The sequence below is a fragment of the Acinonyx jubatus genome, chromosome D1, assembly GCF_027475565.1.
Source record: "Acinonyx jubatus isolate Ajub_Pintada_27869175 chromosome D1, VMU_Ajub_asm_v1.0, whole genome shotgun sequence".
NCBI classification, from domain to species: Eukaryota; Metazoa; Chordata; class Mammalia; order Carnivora; family Felidae; genus Acinonyx; species Acinonyx jubatus.
In genome coordinates, this window is record NC_069390.1 from 41,120,444 (window position 1) to 41,138,935 (window position 18,492).

At 51.1% G+C, this 18,492-nt stretch overlaps 2 protein-coding genes across 4 annotated transcripts in view; one reads left to right on the plus strand and one right to left on the minus strand.

The window, feature by feature from the left end:
- The window catches only part of OTOG (otogelin), a 91,234-nt gene extending 87,301 nt beyond the window's left edge, over positions 1-3,933 (minus strand). The window contains exons 1-3 of the mRNA XM_027073251.2: positions 3,702-3,933; positions 3,203-3,272; positions 2,974-3,034 (exon numbers count right to left, since the gene is read on the minus strand). Of these exons, the coding sequence (XP_026929052.2) occupies positions 2,974-3,034; positions 3,203-3,272; positions 3,702-3,813 (243 nt within the window). The 5' untranslated portion in view covers positions 3,814-3,933. The remainder of the gene's footprint in view (positions 1-2,973; positions 3,035-3,202; positions 3,273-3,701) is intronic.
- A 2,564-nt stretch (positions 3,934-6,497) lies between these two features.
- Positions 6,498-18,492, plus strand: part of USH1C (USH1 protein network component harmonin) — a 47,072-nt gene continuing 35,077 nt past the window's right edge. The window contains exons 1-4 of one of the 3 annotated variants that reach the window (XM_027073031.2): positions 6,498-6,650; positions 14,135-14,202; positions 15,613-15,756; positions 15,873-16,011. In XM_027073031.2, coding sequence (XP_026928832.1) covers positions 6,615-6,650; positions 14,135-14,202; positions 15,613-15,756; positions 15,873-16,011 — 387 coding nt within the window. In that variant the 5' untranslated portion in view covers positions 6,498-6,614. The remainder of the gene's footprint in view (positions 6,651-14,134; positions 14,203-15,612; positions 15,757-15,872; positions 16,012-18,492) is intronic. The other 2 variants (XM_027073030.2, XM_015074992.3) reach the window with 2 other exon arrangements.

Genomic DNA, 18,492 nt, shown 5'->3' on the forward strand with positions numbered 1-18,492 from the left:
CAGCCCCTCTCCCCAGGTCAGGGGAACATCTCACTCCGTCCTCCACTCCAACCTTCCACACAGGTCACCACCCACCATCCTCAGAACTCAGCTCCAAGCAAGGACTTTCCCTGATACCATAAGTCTGGGGAGGCCACAAGCAATGAGAGCCGAGAAATCCTATCTTCCAGACCAGAAATCCCAACACGTGGTCTCTCAAGATATAAACCATCTAAAATTCGAACTGTCCCAAACATCAGATGTATTCAGTCACCACACGGCTAGCTGACTTGGACACCTGACTTCCTGGACCCTAGTGTGAGGTGTCTCATGCCACCTGGGACTGGGGTCCTGGGTGCAGCAGGCTCCTCACCTCTCAGAGCCCTGGCTTCCCCATTTGTACAGCTTCCCAGATCTCATGTTCTTGTGCCCGGGGCCAACCAGGCACCAACCACACTGTGGGTATTTCTCACATGTCTTCCTCCCTCGTTGTCATCTCTGCATCCTCAAACAGAATCCCCAGCCTCCGGCCAAGGACTCAGACAGAACCCTTGGTCCCTGGAGCCCAAGCTCAGTTCTTTGCTCCTCCTTGGCAGGCCCAGTCTCTCTACCTCATCCCTGGGCACTCCCTCCCTCCCTTTTCACCATCTTGCTAACCCCTGGAAGATTACCAGTCCCTCCTTGGCCAGGTTTCAGTGTTCTTGTCCCACATTGGCCCCTGGTTCCCAGGTCCTCCCTGGCTCTCCTTACCCTCCAGACCCAGCCAGAGCCCCAGGAGTCAGGCTTCCCACCATGGTCGTAATCAATCTCACAGGGCCTCGGAGACCATGGGAAAAACAATCACCATCAGCATCCCATAGGCCCTGAAGAGCTCTTAATGAAGCCTGGTCTTTGTGTCTTTCCACTCCTAGCCCCCTCCTCAGATGTGGCTCCTGAGATCAGTGTTAATGAAGGTAAGATAGCTAGTGCTTGCAGTGCAAGGCCATTTTCTGGAAAACATTTTAAATCTTGCCCAAATGATTCGTCTTCAGTATAGATCAGAAGTTCTTAATCATTTTGATGCCAAGGACCCTTTTGACAATCTAGTGAAGCCTATCAACCCATTCTCAGAATAATGTCTATAAATGCATAAAATAAAACAGAAGATTACAAACATACCGATTATATTGCAATACAGTTACAAAAATATTTTATAAAAATGATTAATAATATTTGTGCTTGTTTATTAATACATTAAATAGCAAGATAGCAGCAGGTCTTAACACTGCCAGAGTCTGGAAGTAGTGAGTTTACATGAGATCTGGAAATATCAACAACTGTAAGGTGATATGAAAATATATGTGATTTCTACTGGTGACAGTCACAGACACTGCTATTGCTGCATTGTGGTTTGTAGCCTATAGTAATAATTAAAGGGGATGCTAAATTTCAGTTAAATTGAGGATCCTGTGAATAACAATGTGAGTTTTTTTCCCCATCCTGGTCTATACCCTCAATTCTCTGGAGAATGGCTGAGTTCTACAGGAATGTGGCAGTACTGAAGTAAAGGTTGGCTGACTGCTAGTCTGGGACCTCCACCCTTACCGATGAGGTTATTCCAGGCAAAAGCCCTCGAAGGATCCCCAGGTTCACTTTCTGGCTAATGACCTCATTCTCCCACTCCCACTGAGTAGCTTTAAAGGAAGGTCATTCCAACCCCTTATTTGCTCTAAGGAATAATGTGAGAAACCTACTGGACTTGGCTGATCCAGAAGCTTCCCAGAGGAAAACGGAGGGAGGCTTACCCTGGAATCTGTTAAGGAAGGAAGCCGGCCAGCGGAATGAGGTGCTTGGGTAAGGATAATTTTCCCCACTAAAACACAGGGATTCCTAGAGTTCTGGGGGGCATTGATGTTGTGGGGAAACAGGCTGGCTCCACCAGGAGACCCTGTTTCACCTGCTTTCGGGGGCCCTGGCAGGTCATCCTTGATTTCATCTTATATAAAAAGAGTAACAACATTGTCTTTCAATTCAAACTGCATCTGGCCATGATTCTAAAACTTAGGGCCTGGAAAAGTGGGCAGACAGAAATAAAAAGCCTAGATAATCCACACCTTACAGAATAAGCATGCCATCCTCCTGCCTTGGGGGTCTTCATTCATTCCTATTTCCAAAAGACAGGTATTTGGGGCACATTGTTTTCTATTATAAACAATACTCCCCAACCTGCTGGCCAAGGAGCCACAAAGAGCTGATCCCGAAGGCCAAGGTGCATGAGTTGAGGTTCAAGATCCTCTGTGGGACCTGGCTATGGGTGGGCTGGATTTGTAACATGTCTGTAGTTGGAGAAAAGACACATGCAGGACAGGATTGAAAAGAAAACCTGAGTCACCTGATCCAGAGACCAAAAAAAATTGGCAAAGGGGGAAAACAAACTACCACCTCTCCTGAAAGCATGGAGGACCCCAGGAGGGTGGGCAACAGATTATGGTGCAGACTCAGAGGATAGTAGTTTGGGGCTCCCTTTCCCAACCAACCCTTCCTCACAAACCCCACCAAGTGGCCCGATTTTCATCTCTCCTCTCTAGGTATCCTTGCTGGAGCATGGCTCAAGATATGGAGTGGGGCCTCTTACAGGGCTTTGTACTTTCCCAGACCAGGCAGGGAGGAGAGAACTCAACTCACCTAAACTCTCACCTTCTTGCTGTCACCCCAGGACGGGGGAGAGTTCAGCTATGTCCTGATTGCATCTTAGTGCCCTCCTCCGCAAACAAAACAAAACAAGACCAAAACCAAACTGAGCTGACTACAGGGTCCCAAGAGATTAGGAAAGTAGGAATAGAGACATCTCGTAAATTTGCACACTTCAGATGTATACTAGGAACACTGTTTGTTTCCTTCCAAATAACTGCAGAGACAACCTTCCTGCAACCTACAGAGCTCCCTGCCAGCCCCAGTCCCAGAGAGAAATAAGCCCCTGCCCAGTGAAGACCCCTTCCCCAGGCCTCCTCTTACCTGGCCTCCTATCACTGTTGTAGCATCCTCTATGGCAAGGGTCACCTCCTGAGAGCTGTGGCTAGATGAGAAACAAGTCTAACATGGGCGAGGGGATAGTAATGGGCCATACATCCCCACCACCTCCAAGCCTCCCCCCTACCCTCTGTGCTAAAACCCTGGGGTCATCCATACTAGAAACAAAGATGGGAGCCGCGGATGCAGCAACTACAGGCTTGCACCTACTCACCTGGGATCCCGGGCAGGCTCGGGCTGCAGCACTGGATTGCCCTGGGCTGTGGGTGCTGTGGGGGCTGCGGCTGGGAAGGGGGATTGCTTTCCACTCAAGCCAGGCCTCTCTTTGTTGGGTCTCCCACCACCTATCCTCCCACCTGCTAGGAAGCCTCTTCTGCATCCCCCCATTCTCTCTCCCCACAGACTTCAATCCTTTCTCCCTCTCTCTGGCGACCTCTCTTACAAGGGTCTCCTCCCTCTTTCCTCCTACTCTCTGTGCCCCAGTTCTCTCTAGCTCCCCACCTGGGGTCTCTTCCATCCTACCTAACTTGGGACCCATTCCCCTGGCTGTCGCCGGCCTCTTTTTCCTTCCGCGCCCCCTCCGACCCTCTCCTTGGCCGTGGCCCTGCCCTCCCTCAAACCTCTTTTTCCTCCCTCTCTGAAACCTCCCCAGGCCGGTTCTCCTAAAGGTTCTCCCCGGCCCCTGGCCTCCCCTAGCCCACACCCTTTCTCACCGAGAGCCTGCACCCTCAGGGACGGGCCCGTCGGCTCACCCCAGGGCAGCGAGACACAGGCGAATAGCAGGCAGAGCGTGGGCGCGGGGCCGCGCGGGGCCGGGGCCCCCATAGGGGCGCAAGGGGACTGGGAAGCCTGAACGCAGGATCCGGAGCTCGAGTGTCTGTCCCGGCGAACGCAGGGTCACATCTCCACTCGGCGACCGCAGTCCCTCTCACTCTCTAGTCTGAAGGTTCCCCTGGCCCCTCCTCCCAGGCTCTGGGCTCCTCCCGGAGCTAGAGTGACAGGACTGCCCCGCTCATTACCATAATTTAGGCGCCAGATCTCAGCCCAGCCTTTGCCCCACGTGACCTGTGGCTGCCCCTCCCCAGGAGAGGCTGGATTCAGATCACTAAGCCTTAAGTCCCCCGGTGGAGCAAGGAGATAGCAAGTGCAGCCCCCAACATCCCTTACCCTTCAAAGATCCCCGACTCAGAAACCTGGGTTTTGGAAAGCCCTTCCACCAGACACCCAAGATGCTTGTGTGAGTCTGGTCTTCCACTCTCCTTTTACAGAAGCCCTGGGACATGCCGCTCGGTGGTCCGTTGTCAGTATCAGAATCAAACCTGCAGAATCCTAGCCTATGCTCCCACCACTCACCATTACAACTTCCTGGCTCCCCAAGTCCCTACTCTACCTGTTCTGAGCACCTCTAGGGAATGAATCATGACTTAGTCCTCTGTATGTCCAGCACTAGTTCAGGCCCCAGCTCAGAAAATGTTGACCGAATGACAGAAGTGCCTCACACTCCCATATTATTGATCCCATCAAGGCCAGACTTTAACAACAACATACAAAAACAAACAAATAAAAACACTTTAATTTTGAACAAGATATACTCCTTCTAAAAGGAATTGTTTAACGTTGGAAATGTGGGCTTGGCAGCCTTGGGAACATGTGTATCTCTCCCTTGGCTAAGTGTCGGAACACAAACCAGATGCAAGTCTTGCAGAAATTATGATGATAATGGTGGTGGTGAACTCAGTATATAAACTTGGGATGCATTCATTTATTCATCCATTGAACAAATTTGTTGAGGATCTATTTCTTACCACACCTTGTTCTGGGAATATAGTGGGAAATAAAGCACACATCCCCACAGAGAGTATTTGGAGCTGTAGGCATAGATGAGAAGAGGAGGGAATCAAGGATGGAGCCTTAAGGAACCCTGGTTAGGGAATGGGTGAAGACAAAACTTGAAAAGGAACATTCACAGGAGAGGAGAGACAGGACTTAGTGCTGTCCTCAAAACCAAAAGATAAAGCATTTAAAGAAGGAGAGAGTCTGTGGGAATGATGGTCATGGAAGACGACTGACGTGGCCAGTGGACTGCATTCCCCTTGTAAGGACATTTGCCACTTTGCCTGGATTCTATGAAATAACAGCCATATGACTTAGTTAACAGATGTAGAAAATCAACAAAGTAAGTTAAAGGAGAACATATTTTATGTGTCTTTCCTGGACCTTTGAAAATCCCACAAGTCTTCACCTTTTATCTCTGCCTTAACTAGTTAATACTAAGGTGAGAACATGGATAATATTTCAAGCTTCTTCTCCAGGAAGGATTTATATCCTAAAGTAGGCAATAATTTAGCTTAAATAAAAACAAGTCTGTTGACAAAGCTTCAGCCATTGGGGATAAGATGAAAAGGAGGGGGGTCTTTAGGTGTTGCTGTCCATCTCCCTGTCCCCTGCTCCCTGACATGGTGCACACAGATCAGGCTCCCACCATGGGTTAAATCCAGGCATAAGCTCCAAGATTAAAGGTCCCACTGGCTCTCATTCACACCTATTTTTATCACCACTTTCCTAATCCACTCTTTCCTCTCAGTTTGTCCCAGGCTTGGTTCATCATTGTCTTTGCACCCCAGCCCTAGACCCAGGAGTTGAGCGAACTTTGGCTGAATAAATCAAATGAATCAGATGGGGTCTGGGCCCTGGGTAAAGGTCAGCAGTAAATCAGGATGTCACTGCCAGGCCCTTCTATGCCTCAGTGAGTGTGTGTGTGTGTGTGTGTGTGTGTGCGTGTGTGTGTGTGTGTGTGTGTGTGTGTGTTTGGAGTGAGGTTGGGCTAGGGACGTGGGATGGAAAGTTGGTTCGGGAGGGGCACTGCCACCCACTGGTTCAGGCCTCTGTGAGCCTCATAAGACCCAGACTGAAGGGATTCACAGATCAAAGATTTCTTCCTAATGGGAATAAGCCCATGGAGGAGGCCTTATAGAATTACGCTGGAGGTGAGATGCTTGGCAGTGGGTGAAAGCCTCAAGAGTGCACGAATGTGCCTCTATTTGCGCATCCATTGATTATCCCTACCCACTGATGTGAGTCTCAGGACCTCCACAAAAAAGTAGTCTGACCCCCCACAAAAACGTCTCAAACCTCCCCAGGCCTCCTGAGATCCTCTCCCTCAACTGCTTGTGTTTAGGGGAGCACAAGGTCTCACTGGCAGTGAGTGACAGGGTTGAGATTCTGTCTAACTCCAGTTCTGCCTAACTCCAGATGATAAACGACAAAACAACGCACATTTGTTGAAGACTCACTAACTATCACGGTCTATTTAAACTCCCTACACCCGTGTGGATTTCATTGAACCCTCCAAGGGGAGGGCCAGCATCGAGTTCAATCACCGCCGCCACCACAACATACACACAGTCGGGGACATTTGCTCCGGAGGGCGTCGGTGGGCGGCAACGAGCTTCCGGACAGGTGTTCTGGACGGCCCAGCGGCCCCGCCCAGGCCCCGCCCCTCCGCGCCCAGGCCACGCCCCCACCGCTCCCAGGGCTGCCGGATCTCGTTGCGGCTCCTGCCGGCTTGGGGCCGCCAGGCATCCGAAGTAGCGAGTTGTGTGGCGACGCTGCTATCTGGCCCAGCCATGGACCGGAAGGTGGCTCGAGAGTTCCGGCACAAGGTCAGAGCTTTTTAGGGGCCCCTAAAGCGTCCAGGACTCCGGAGTCCTGGACAGGGTGAGTGGGGGATTGTCAGACCGAGTGCCACCCCTCCCTTTTCCAGCCCGGACTTAGAGCTGTGGATGCACTGGGACCCCTGAGAGTCGTTTGATTTTCAGCTGGGATCCCCAGTGAAGTAAGGGAGGGGACACTAGGACTCCAGGTGTAGGAACCCATAAACCGATCTCCAGAAAGTGCCCTTTCTCCTTCTGCTTTCCGAGGGTGGGAACTTCTCTGGGGTTGGAATTCCTTCCAGCCTTGGCCTGAGGACAGGATGCTTCTCTGACATGCCCCATAGTCAGTCCCCCAGCTCCTAGTGCCCCAAGCTCAGGGCTGTTGGAGCATATGGAAAGGGTATGGGACAGTGTCTGAGAGGTGAGAATTGGTGGGAAGGAAAACTGGTCATCTCTCTCTGTCCTTTGACCTCAAAACATGAGTTAGAAGCACTTTAGGGAGCCTTTCCCCACTTCAGGGCGCCTTTCCCCACTTCAGGGCATATCTTAGAGCCTGAGAAGCAAGCCCCTGGCACTGACAAGGGGGCAGTGGGAGGAAGGGAGGAGGTACGGAGAGTCAGCCAGACTCTTCAGAAGGAGCTATATCTCCCCTGGTGTGTCCCAGTAAGGGACATCAAGGATGGTTCAGGATTCTCAGGCCCTCACAGAAAGGGGCTGGATTTCGCCCAGGGTATTTCCAGAACTGTTTCCAGAGCTGTGTGGGAGTTGCTGAGGTCCTGAGACCAGAGAGGACCATTGGAGGTAACCCAGCAGACCTCCCCACTAAGACTTAGGATGCTTCAGAGTCCAAGGGTGAAGCCAGGGGTATCTGGAGCCACCCACAGGCTTTGCCTGAGGGACAGGTAACTCTGTGCCCTGAGGCCATCACAGAACCCGATGGGGCAGTGTCTTTAGACCAGGCCAAACCTCTTCCCAGGCCTGAGGGAGGAGAGCTCAGGTAGGCAAAGTCAGGGTGCTTAACCCCTCTCTCCTCACAGAGAGGCCCAGGGAGCCAGAGGAGCCAGCCAATGTAGAGGCCACAGGAGCTAAGGGCCAGGGGGAATCATTCAGTTAATAAATGTATTTGGAGTACCCACTCAGTGCCAGACCTCATCTGTGCCCTCACATTGCTGGCTGCACAAGCGGGAGGCAGACCCTACATTAATAATTACCCACGACTGGGTGCTGAGTGTTGGGATCAAGGTTTGGTGGGAGTACGAAGGAGGAAGCTCACACTGGCAGAAGTCTCCTAAAAAAGAGGGCTTGGGTATTCTAAGAATGAGAGATAGCTGGAAATTCAGCAGGAGTTTGGGGCTGGCAACTAGCAAGGGGAGCATGAAACTGTTCACCAGTGCATCCTGTTGTGCAGAGACGTGAGGGGAGAAATTTCAGCCGCAGGGGACATTTGGTGAGTGTGGATTTCAGGCAACCCACTTCAAAGGAGCACAGCCTCTCATCCCCACCGCAAGGCTCAGGCTTGAATTTCAGTTTCCTGCCCCTGAGCAGAAAGTAATGTCAGGTCCTCTTTTGCCTCTTCCCTGTGGGTACTATCTTTGTCTCTCTTTCAAGAATTACCTATGGAGTCCCTGGTGTCTGACTTGCCCTGGAGTTAGCCCCTGTTTCTCTTCACCAGGGCCTGCAGGTTCCAAAGGACTTCGGGTCTTCGTGTTTCCATTGCCCTGCTCTTCCTCATCACAAGAGTCATTACCTATTTATGCCCCTGTGTGTGCAGGCGGGGCCGGCGCCATGTGGGCAAGGCCTAGGCTGGACTTTGTGCCCTGCAGCTTCCCCTCCCAGGTTGAGATCATCTAGGAACTAGGGAGAGAGGACAAAGCAGCAGAGGATACAGATGGGGGCGCACAGCCATACTGGGTGAAATTTACAGCTTCTGTTGATTGTTTTCTAGGTGTCCCTTCCTTAGTGCTGTAGTGCAAATTTACCCCTTGGGAATGGTTTGTAATGGAAATCTTTATCTGTTGGGAGTAGCACTAAAAGTGGTATATTGTCATGGAAAGTGCTGTGTGGCCTTGAGCAAGTTATTAACCTCTCTGTGTTTCAGTTCTTTGATTTGTTAAATGAAGATAACAATAATATTTACCTACTAAGGTTCTTGTGAGTGTTGGGTGAGATCTACACGGGTGTAGGGAGTTTAAATAGACTGTGATATTTAGTGAGTCCTCAACAAATGTCCATTGTTGTTGTCTATTATATGAAGTTGGGCAGAACTAGGGTCAAATCTCAACCCTGTCACTCACCGCCAGTGAGACCTTGGGCAAGCCATTTAATCTCACTGAGTTCTAGTTTCCTCGGCTATGAGATGAGGTTCACAGTGCTTACCACACTGGACAGTTGGATTAAATAGGAATTCAAGGAATTCTACTCTGGACCTGTGGTAACCATTTGGTCCATGGCACCTGCAGATACCTGCAGAGCATCCTGTTGGATGAGCCAGCAGGCTCCAGGCTATTGAGTAGAGTCCCTTTCTCTGGGCTTGTGCAGTTTCCCAAGGACATCAGCAGTACTTGCATGCCCTTCCCAGTCACCACCTTGGGCCGGGATACCAAGGAGAGGGAAGGGGAGCATCAGAGACCAAGTAAGCCTCATCCCCGGAGAACCAGATTTTCAAAAGAAGGCTGTCCTTCTGCTCACTGTGCCTGCATGTTGGAGGAACTTGGTTACTCATTTGCTCAAAAAGTTTTTATTGCCTGTTCAGTAATCATTCATTTATGGATATCTGTAGTGTACCCTGCTGAGGCCAGGCCCCTGGGGGCAGGAGGAAGGGGATCAATAAGAAGGTCAGAAAGGCCCCCTGCCTTCCAAAGTTTTACTAATCATTCATGCAGTAAACATTGACTGAGCTCCTAATATATGCCCAACATTACTCTAACCATTGAATAATAAAGCAAAGTCCCTGGCTCCTTAGTACACTCTAGTGGGGAAGACAGACAGTTAACAAGTAAACCAATACAAGTATCATACAATGCAAAGTAGTGATACATGTCATGGAAAAAATAAACTAGGATGAGAGGACAGAGAGCAACCAGTTGGTTGTCAGGAAGGCCTCTCTGAAAAGGTGATATTTGAACAGACATCTAGAAAGAAGGGAGGAAAGGAGCCATTCCAAGGAGTGAAAGAACTTGGAAGAATATTCCAAGAGGAGGGAACAGTAAAATACAAAGGCCCTGAAGCCTTTAGGAACAGCAGGGAGAGTGGTGTTTCTGAGAGGAATTACAGATTAAAGAGTAATGGGTGATGAATTAGAGTGGGGTGGGGGCCTGTAGACCAGGGTCAGGACTTCGGGTTTTGTTCTCAGAGTGATGAGAGGCCGGCAGGGGAGTGACACGACTGCCTTGCACCTTACACGAGGGATTGTTCTGAGTGCTGGTAGAGAGCAGACTGAAGGGGCCAGGCGTGGAAGGGGGACCCCAGTCAGGAGGCTCCTACAGCAGCCCAGGCCAGAGGTGGGGGCTTGGACTAGCATGAGGAGCAGTCAGACCCCGGACATGAGAAAAGGTAGACCCAGTGGGTTCTGGTGATGGGTGGCTGTGGGTGTGGAGAGGGAGGCATCAAAGGGGAGTCTACATTTTGGGAGGAGCAGGTTGGTGGGGACAAGATGGGAGGTGGTGGAAACCAAGAGTTCCATTTTGAATGTTGTAAGTTTGAGATGCCTGTTCAAGCATTAAGTAGAGAGGTGACAAAGAAGGCCAGGAGCTGTGGGAGTCTGAGGATGGGGGGAGAGGTCTGTGCTGGAGATAAGCTGCAGTGAGTCCTTGAGGAATAAATGGTAGCTCAACCTCTGAAACTGATGAGGTGACGTAGGGACACAGTGAAGAGGAAAAGAAGACCCAGGACTGCACCAGGGCACCCCAACCTTTGGAGGAGAGGAAGAGAGGAAGGAACAGCAAGTGAGGTAGGAGAAGCAGGGGAAGAGGGCATGATCAGGTGTGCCAAGCACTGGGTCAAGTGCCACCAACTAGGGGCGCCTGGGTGGTGCAGTGAGTTAAGCATTCAGCTCTTGATCTCGGCTCAGGCCGTGATCTCATGGTTCATGAGTTTGAGCCTCGCACTGGACTCTGCACTGGTGGTGGGGAAGCCTGCTTGGGATTCTGTCTCTTCTTCTCTCTGCCCCTCCCCTGCTTGTTCTCGCTCTCTCTCTGTTTCTCTCAAAAGAAATAAATAAACTCTAAAGAATTTAAAAATGAAAACAAATGCCGCCAACTAGCCAGCAAGACACAGGTGTCTTGAAAGGATGAAGAATAATAAAACAAGAACCAAATATACCCAGTAGTACCCAGGGGTAGTGCTCTGAAGGCCTGGGGAGAAGTGTGGCTGGATCCATTCATTCCAGCAACATTTATGGAGTGCCCACGGCCTGCTAGCTGCTGAGAATATAGAATCTGTGTTCATTTACTTAGTTCTGGTCAAAAAACACTTAGCACTTACTATTTGCCAGGTCCCGTGCCAGGCATTAACTCAATGAATAATAATAAAAAAAAATGATTAGGGTCTCAAAGAAGAAATCCTATGAAATAGGTACTTTTATCCCCATTTTATGAGGAAACTGAAGCCCAGAGAAGTGCAGAGTCAGCTGGGGAAGGGGCTTGTTGGCCTCACCCTGCCACACTCCTCCCAGCCCCGTGTCTGGGCCACACACAGATTAGTGGGGAGACAGGAGAATAAAGAGAGAATGTACAACACAGCTTGGTGAGTGCCGTGGCAGGGGTGGGAACTAAGCGGTGTCACGTGTGCAGAATGACAGCACAGGACTTGTGGGGTAGCATGAGGAGAGGTTTGACCAAGGAGAGCTGATGTTTGAGGCATCTTAAAGGTGGAGGAAGAGCTCACAGAGAGAAAATGCTGCTGGTACTAACACTGCTAAGAGCCAATGTTTCACACCGGCCAGAGTTGAGGCAAGAAGCGTGTGGCTTATCCCAACGGTTTCCCAAATGGGAGACTAAAGAGAGCTTTATGAAGGATGGGCAGGGACGCATGAACCCACAAAGTGTGGTGACAGGGCCTGGGAGCAGCAGCAGGAACCCAGGTGCTCCTGAAGGGGCAAAGGAAGGGGAGAGCCATGGCTACAGGCAGAAGCTCAGAGCTGCTTGTAAGGTGATGTAGCAGAGAGTGTGAATGGGGGAGTCAGAACCCCATTTTCTCTCTCCTCGGGCTCTCATACCAGCTGGGTGTCAGAGGGCAGGGAGCCCAGGCAAAGCGTCCTGGGACACAGGGCAGTGTGGAGAAGGCTGCAGAGTGGGTCTGGAGACAGAAAGGAAGAGACTCAGCACATGTTTCGGAGTCCTCAAGATTTGGGAGCCCTGGGCACTGTTCTAAATACTTTGTGTATATTCGCTTATTTAGGCCCCACAACAGCCTGAGAAGGGCAGGTGTTCGTTGAGTGGAACAACATGCATTATTTAATTTGCTCTTGCTCTCTTTCTCGGTCTTTGGCAGGGTGCACACGTGGAGTTGTATTTGCATGAGCTGAATGTTGTTTGCTTTCCCTGTGCAGCTCTCCTGAAGGGCCAGTCCATATGGAGGAATGCTGGGAGATGAGGCTGGAAAGGGTCCAAGGCTAAACGCAGAATTTGCCTCAAGGGCCCTAGACAGGGGGCCTGAGCCCCCCTTCCCCCTACCATACAGACAGATAGCAAAGAGTTAGTTGAGGATCAGCCAGAGAATGCTGATGCAGGATGGAGGAGACCCGAGATAGGTGGGCCGGGAAGGAGGGATTGATGTGATAAAGTATTTGTAGATGCTGGGCTCCTTTGGGGTTTCTGTGCCCATGTCAAGAGAGATCCAAGAAAAGGAAAAGATTTTTAAATCTAATTAGAAAAAGATGCAGTGTCTTGCACACAGTAGGTGCTCAGTAAATGTCTGTTAGACGTATGCATACAAAAAGTTGTATCCGGTAAGTGGATACTATGTGGTGGTCAGAAACAAAGCAAAGGTTTTAGAGCCAGCTGGCATACGTTGGAGTCTCAGCTCTGCTCCTTCTTGGAGCATATATTTTCTCATCTCTCAAAGGGGGTTAGCCAGAGGTTTGTTAGGAGGTTAAGAGAATTTACGTAAAGTTCCTAGACATGGTTGGCAGTCAGTAAGCAGAGTATGACCTGAATGAGAGAACAAGGAGCAGTCCAAGGGCCGAATTCAAGGAGCCCCTGCTCCAGGGCACTTTGTGCCAATGTCCTAATACCCTGCGCTCAGTGGAAAGCACCTGGCATGCAGTAGATCCTCGACAGCACTGTGCCATGCAGAGGTGTGCAGTGCCCAGAGGTGTCTACTGAATGATGAATGCACTCCAGTTGCTCTGGTCTAGCGCCTTCCTTCTATCCTCTTGGTCAGCCCTGGGCCACCGCCTTCCCATCACTCCTCAGCACACATCTGCCACAGCCTCCTGGTTCTATCCCTCTTAGCTCAGTTCCAGCTCATCACAAAAGAGTAGGTCACAAACTGGTGCAAGATGGACTGTCCTGCCTCCCCCCACCTGAACCCTGCCTTCATTTAAGGGGAATCCAAGCCTCCTCTTGTAGAGTGTTTCCTGACCATGCACAGTTCAGAGCCTCCTGACCCGCCTCCCAGCTGGAAGCTGTTCTTGCCCTCTTATTCATTCTTGGGCTAAAGAGAGAGTCAAGGATACAGCGTGTAGAGATTCACGCTGAACTGTTCCAGGGAGTGGAATCTGGGGCTTCTACCCACCAGTTCCCCTGGGATTGAGGTGCTAATGAAACAGCTCCTGACCCTGACCTTGGAGTCCCAGCCATTGACGTCAGCAAAGTTGAAATGATGTAACTTGACTCTCCCCCTGGAGGGAGAGGGGAGGTGAGGGACTGAAGGGATGTGGAGAGGTGAAGGAGTAGCCAGGAGGCTGACTAGTGGACAGACGGCAGGGCTAGCCCAGCCTAGGCCAGGACAGGACAAGGCAAAGTTGCCCCTGGCATTGGTGACAGAGAAGAACGGTAGGGTCCTTCCAGTGGGTAGGATGTGCTATCTGAGCGAGTGGCCCAAATCCTTTCTGAAAGCAGTTATCCGGTACTACAGTCACCATCAGGTAAGACACTGGGCTTCTTCCAGACCAGGGATCTGACACTGGCATTGCCACTCTGGACTCTGGTGACATAGCCATGGGGTGAGCGGTAACACTGCTGTCATGGGAGTGCATCACGGTCACGCGGAGGTTCATGTGTGTGCATATGAATGTGTGTACCTGCCTGGGGATGAGGTTCAGCCTGGCCACATCTGGATGTGCAGAGGTACTCCTGTGGTCACTTTGGGGTGATCTGCATGCGTCTGATGTGTTACAGTCAGAGGGCCAGCCTGGCCCCTGGCTGCCCTCGTCTCACAGCCCCAGCCCTGTGGAGGTGCTGAGGAGGCCCTTGGCAGTGGCCTCCCCCTCCCCGGGGTCTGCTATGGAAGTGCTGGGCCTGGGGTTATAATTCTGCCCTTGGGTTTTCTAGGTGGATTTTCTGATTGAAAATGATGCGGAGAAGGACTATCTATATGATGTGCTGCGGATGTATCACCAGTAAGTGTGCTGGGTCCAGCTCCCATGGACCACCCCGGGGTATCTCTGTCTCTAGAGAGCCCTGGGATGGCTTGTTCTGAGAAAGGAGGACCTCCCCCTCCCATCCTTGGGAGCTCTGGGAGGGGGACAGATGCTCAGTGCTCCTGGGAATCAAATGGACATACCATTCACTTGCCTTAGCAAATGTTTACACAAATACTCTGTGCATGGCTCTGTGCTAGGAGCTGAGGGCACGTGAATGAACAAGACAGACCAGTCACTGCCCTCAGTTTGCTCACAATCCAATGGATGAGGCTATCAAGTAGCCAGAAAGGTTCAACAGAATGTAAGTGCTGAGATAGAACAAGAAATGCCAGCTGCCCGCAGCTACACATCAGATGTCACTTGTTTATTCATCCAGCATACATTTGTAAGCTCCTACCACTTGCTGGGTACCAGGCAGAATCTGGAAATGAAAAAGATCTAGTTTCTTTCTTTAAGTAACTCGTGACTCAGTGGGGGGAGTATACAGACACTACAACCACAAAGAACTCCAATATAAGTCACAGCAGAATAACTGCCAAGGTGAAGTAAAAGCAGGGTGAAGAAAGGAGCTTTTGCTTCTAATCATGGCAGGGAGGACCGGGACGGCTTGAGCTAGGTTTTGAAGGGTAAGAAGGATTTTGATAGGTGGAAATATCGGAGAAGGACATTCCAGGACAAGGGATCAATATGAGCACAGGTGCAGAGACATGAAAGCACAGGGAAGTGACAGGTAATCTGGGGGAATAGAACCCAGGGCACACAGAGGCCATGAACAGCCACAAGCCTGGAGTAGCTCCACGGAGACAGGCCGTGGAGGCCCTGAGTCCTTCAAGGAGAATGGATGATGTCCTCTGGGCAGTGGGGAGCCATTGAAGGGTTTTGAGAAGGAGAGTGACTTATATTTAGAAAACATTAGGTGAGAGTGAGCAGGTTGGCTGACAGCTAGAGAGGAGCAGGCCAGAGATGCTGAGGATCTGAACGGTGTGAAGAGGAGTCATGTGAGAGATACCGTGAGGGCAGACTTTATAGAGCTTAGCTGCAGATTAGAAGTGGGGTATGAGAAGGGTCACCAGCATCTCGCACGAAGCTTCCTGGCTGGGAAGATCCTGGGCTTCAGAATTAGGCAGAGCTGAGTCTGAATCCTGGCTTAGAGTTCATCTGTGAGGATGGGTTAACAATCCCTACCTCACCCCTGTCCTTGTGACATTTAACGTGAAAGAACAAAGCTCTTCTGAGGCAGCTGGCCCAGAGTTAGGGACTCTGGGATTTTCAGGAGCGTTCTCCCCATTTCCAAGGCTTGGACCCAGTGGGTGGGGACCCTCTGGGAATCCTTGGATGTCACCCAGGCCATGGGTGAGGTTCCAGGCATCCCCCGTGTCTCCGCAGAACCATGGATGTGGTCGTGCTTGTGGGAGACCTGAAGCTGGTCATCAATGAGCCTAGCCGCCTGCCGCTGTTTGACGCCATCAGGCCCCTGATCCCACTGAAGCACCAGGTGGAATACGACCAGCTGACCCCCCGGCGTTCCAGGTGTGGAGGGAGCTGCCAGGACAGAGGCAGGGGTGGGAAGGGTCACGTGGGATGGACAGGGTCACTCGCTAGTGGATGGGGCAGCGCCGAGCCATCACTGACCTCTCCTATGGCAGGAAGCTGAAGGAGGTGCGTCTGGACCGTCTGCACCCTGAAGGCCTCGGCCTCAGTGTTCGTGGGGGCCTCGAGTTCGGCTGTGGGCTCTTCATCTCCCACCTCATCAAAGGGGGTCAGGCTGACAGTGTCGGCCTCCAGGTGAGTGAGCAGAGTCCAGGGGAATGGAGGGTCAGGGCCTCAGGCTTCCTGTCTCCCCTCTGAACATGGTCGCCTCACCTTTCTGAGACTTTAGGGGAGGAAAGTCTCCTTTGGACTGTCACATCCTGACAGATTTTCCTCGGCCCATAGACATCAGGCTGCAGGCAATTGCCGGTTTTCTTCGGTCAAGCTGGGAACCTGGATACTGCCCTTCACCACCCACCCCACTTCCCAAAGGAAGAGCGTAGTTATGTCCTAACACCTGAAGCTTCAGACATGTAGCCTTTTACTGGAAGGGTAAAGGAAATCCCAGTGTAGTACGGTGCTTAAGAGCATAGACCCTAGAAAGCCAGACTGTCCTGGCTTTGCTATTCATTGGCAATGGAAATATGATGAAATTACTTAACCCCATGTCTCAGTTTTGTTATCTGTAAAATGGGGATAATAATAATACTCCCTACCTCATCAGGTTGTCGTGATACAAACAGTCACAGCCCGTAAGTGTCAGAGTCAGGATTTGAAACCAGGTCTTGTGTCTGCCAAGCCCAGGGATCTCTCTTCGGCACCCCAGGTGCCTCTCCCTTGGGGTCCCACACCTCAGTGATCTCAGTGTCCGAGCAGAGATGGGCCGACCTCCAGGTCTCACTCCTGCTGGAGCACAGAGCTGTGTTTTGTGTGTCCGCATCGAAGAGGCCCTCCCACCGCCTCCCAAAGCTGCCAGCATGTTTGTTATCAGGCTGCCAAGACAGGGGCTTCAGGGGTCTCCAAGACTTATGGTACAAGGCCCCATGGAGAGGGAGGTGGAAAGTGGGAGCTGACAGACATTGCTTTGTTCTAAATCCCTGTCTCACGGCTCGCCAGTGGCGGCTGAAATTTCAGCCACTTCATTACTCCGCTCCTGTGGGGCACATTTTCCAGCCCAGAAACACAGCCAGAGAAAAAACATAATGAGCTCCTCTCTTGGCATCGACTGAGGCCCTCTTTTTTTCCAGGGTGAGCTTTCCTCTTAGGACAAGCATTTCTCAACGATGCTTCCATGACTGGGGACATCAGGGCATTTTAATGAAACTTAGAGTTTTACCTTCCCACCTGTTTCTCAGGCTTATGAATTATCTTCTCTTTCTTGGGCTGACGGGCTCATCTGTCCTTTGTGCTGCTGTCCCTCAGATCGTCATTTCATTGTGGGCCTTGCACAAAGGGCCTTTTGCAGGGCTCCACGCTGGAGCGGGAGAGAGAGGAAAGTTGATATCGCAGCCTGTATGGGAATCATTCTGACTGGGGTCCTAAGCAGGTTCCCTTTTGGAACAAGAGAGGGAGCCTCACTCAGAGGAGCTTGGGGAAAACGTCCACATCCATTCACCTGTCTGGGGTTCATGTTTCTGGGAAGATCTCATGCCTGAGATCTGAGGACAGGAGAAGATTCTGGAAGGCAGGGGAGGGGCATGTCCAGACTGGCTGGACTGAAGGCCCTGCTGATTTGACCTGTGAGGCTGGTCCCCAGGTGGGGAACTTGGACCCATTAATGGGACTCAGCCCTGGGACTCCCATCTCTCCATTCTTGTCCACCTATTGGACATATTTTAATTAATTTATTTTTTAAGTTTACTTATTTATTTTGAGACAAAGAGACAGCAAGCAGGGGAGGGGCAGAGAGAGAGAGGGAGAGAATCCCAAGCAGGCTCCGTGCTGTCAGCACAGAGCCTGATGCAGGGCTTGAACTCACAAACTGTGAGATCATGACCTGAGCTGAAACCAAGAGTCAACGCTTAACCAGTTGAGCCACCCAGGAGCCCCATATTTTAGATCTTTCTTCAAATGTATCCTGTCTGAACCTATGTCCTCTTCCCTGCACAGGGCAGCCTCTGCTGCACAACATGCTGTATAATCCAGGGCTAGAGAATGATTCTGTGTGCCTTAGCTGTCCCAGCTGTAAAATGGACAGAGTAATCTCTGCCTTTCCTATGGGACTTGAGATCATCTGTGACAGGTGGCAAGAATCCAGAGAGGACAGGATGCAGGGAACTGCAGTCAAGCTTGGCCAGGTGCCCTTCCTCCCTGCTTCCAAATGCCCAAGAGACAATGCTTGTTGTCTGTGTGGGAAACCTGACTTCAAATCCCAGGAACACTTTTTACCCACCAGCTGACCTTGAGCAAATCCCTTTATTTCTCTGAGCTTCAGTTTCCTCATCTGATTAATGGAAACACAGAGTCATTATAAAAAGTGGGTGCAAAGAACTAGACCAGCTGCTCTCCTCACATGAGATGTCCCCAGAAATCTAGAGAGTTCTTTAGCAACCCTCTCCCTGTGACACCTTTTCAAGCCCCTTGCCACTCTTGTCAGGCCCCTGTGAACATTGGGGTCTGTGTTGAGATGTGGAAGGGAAGCATTCAGGTGGCAATATTGAGAAGCGACTCTGTAATGATGTTGTAGAGGGTGGAAGTTGGCCTAGTGAACCCCTCACAGGCTGTGGGCCCGCCCAG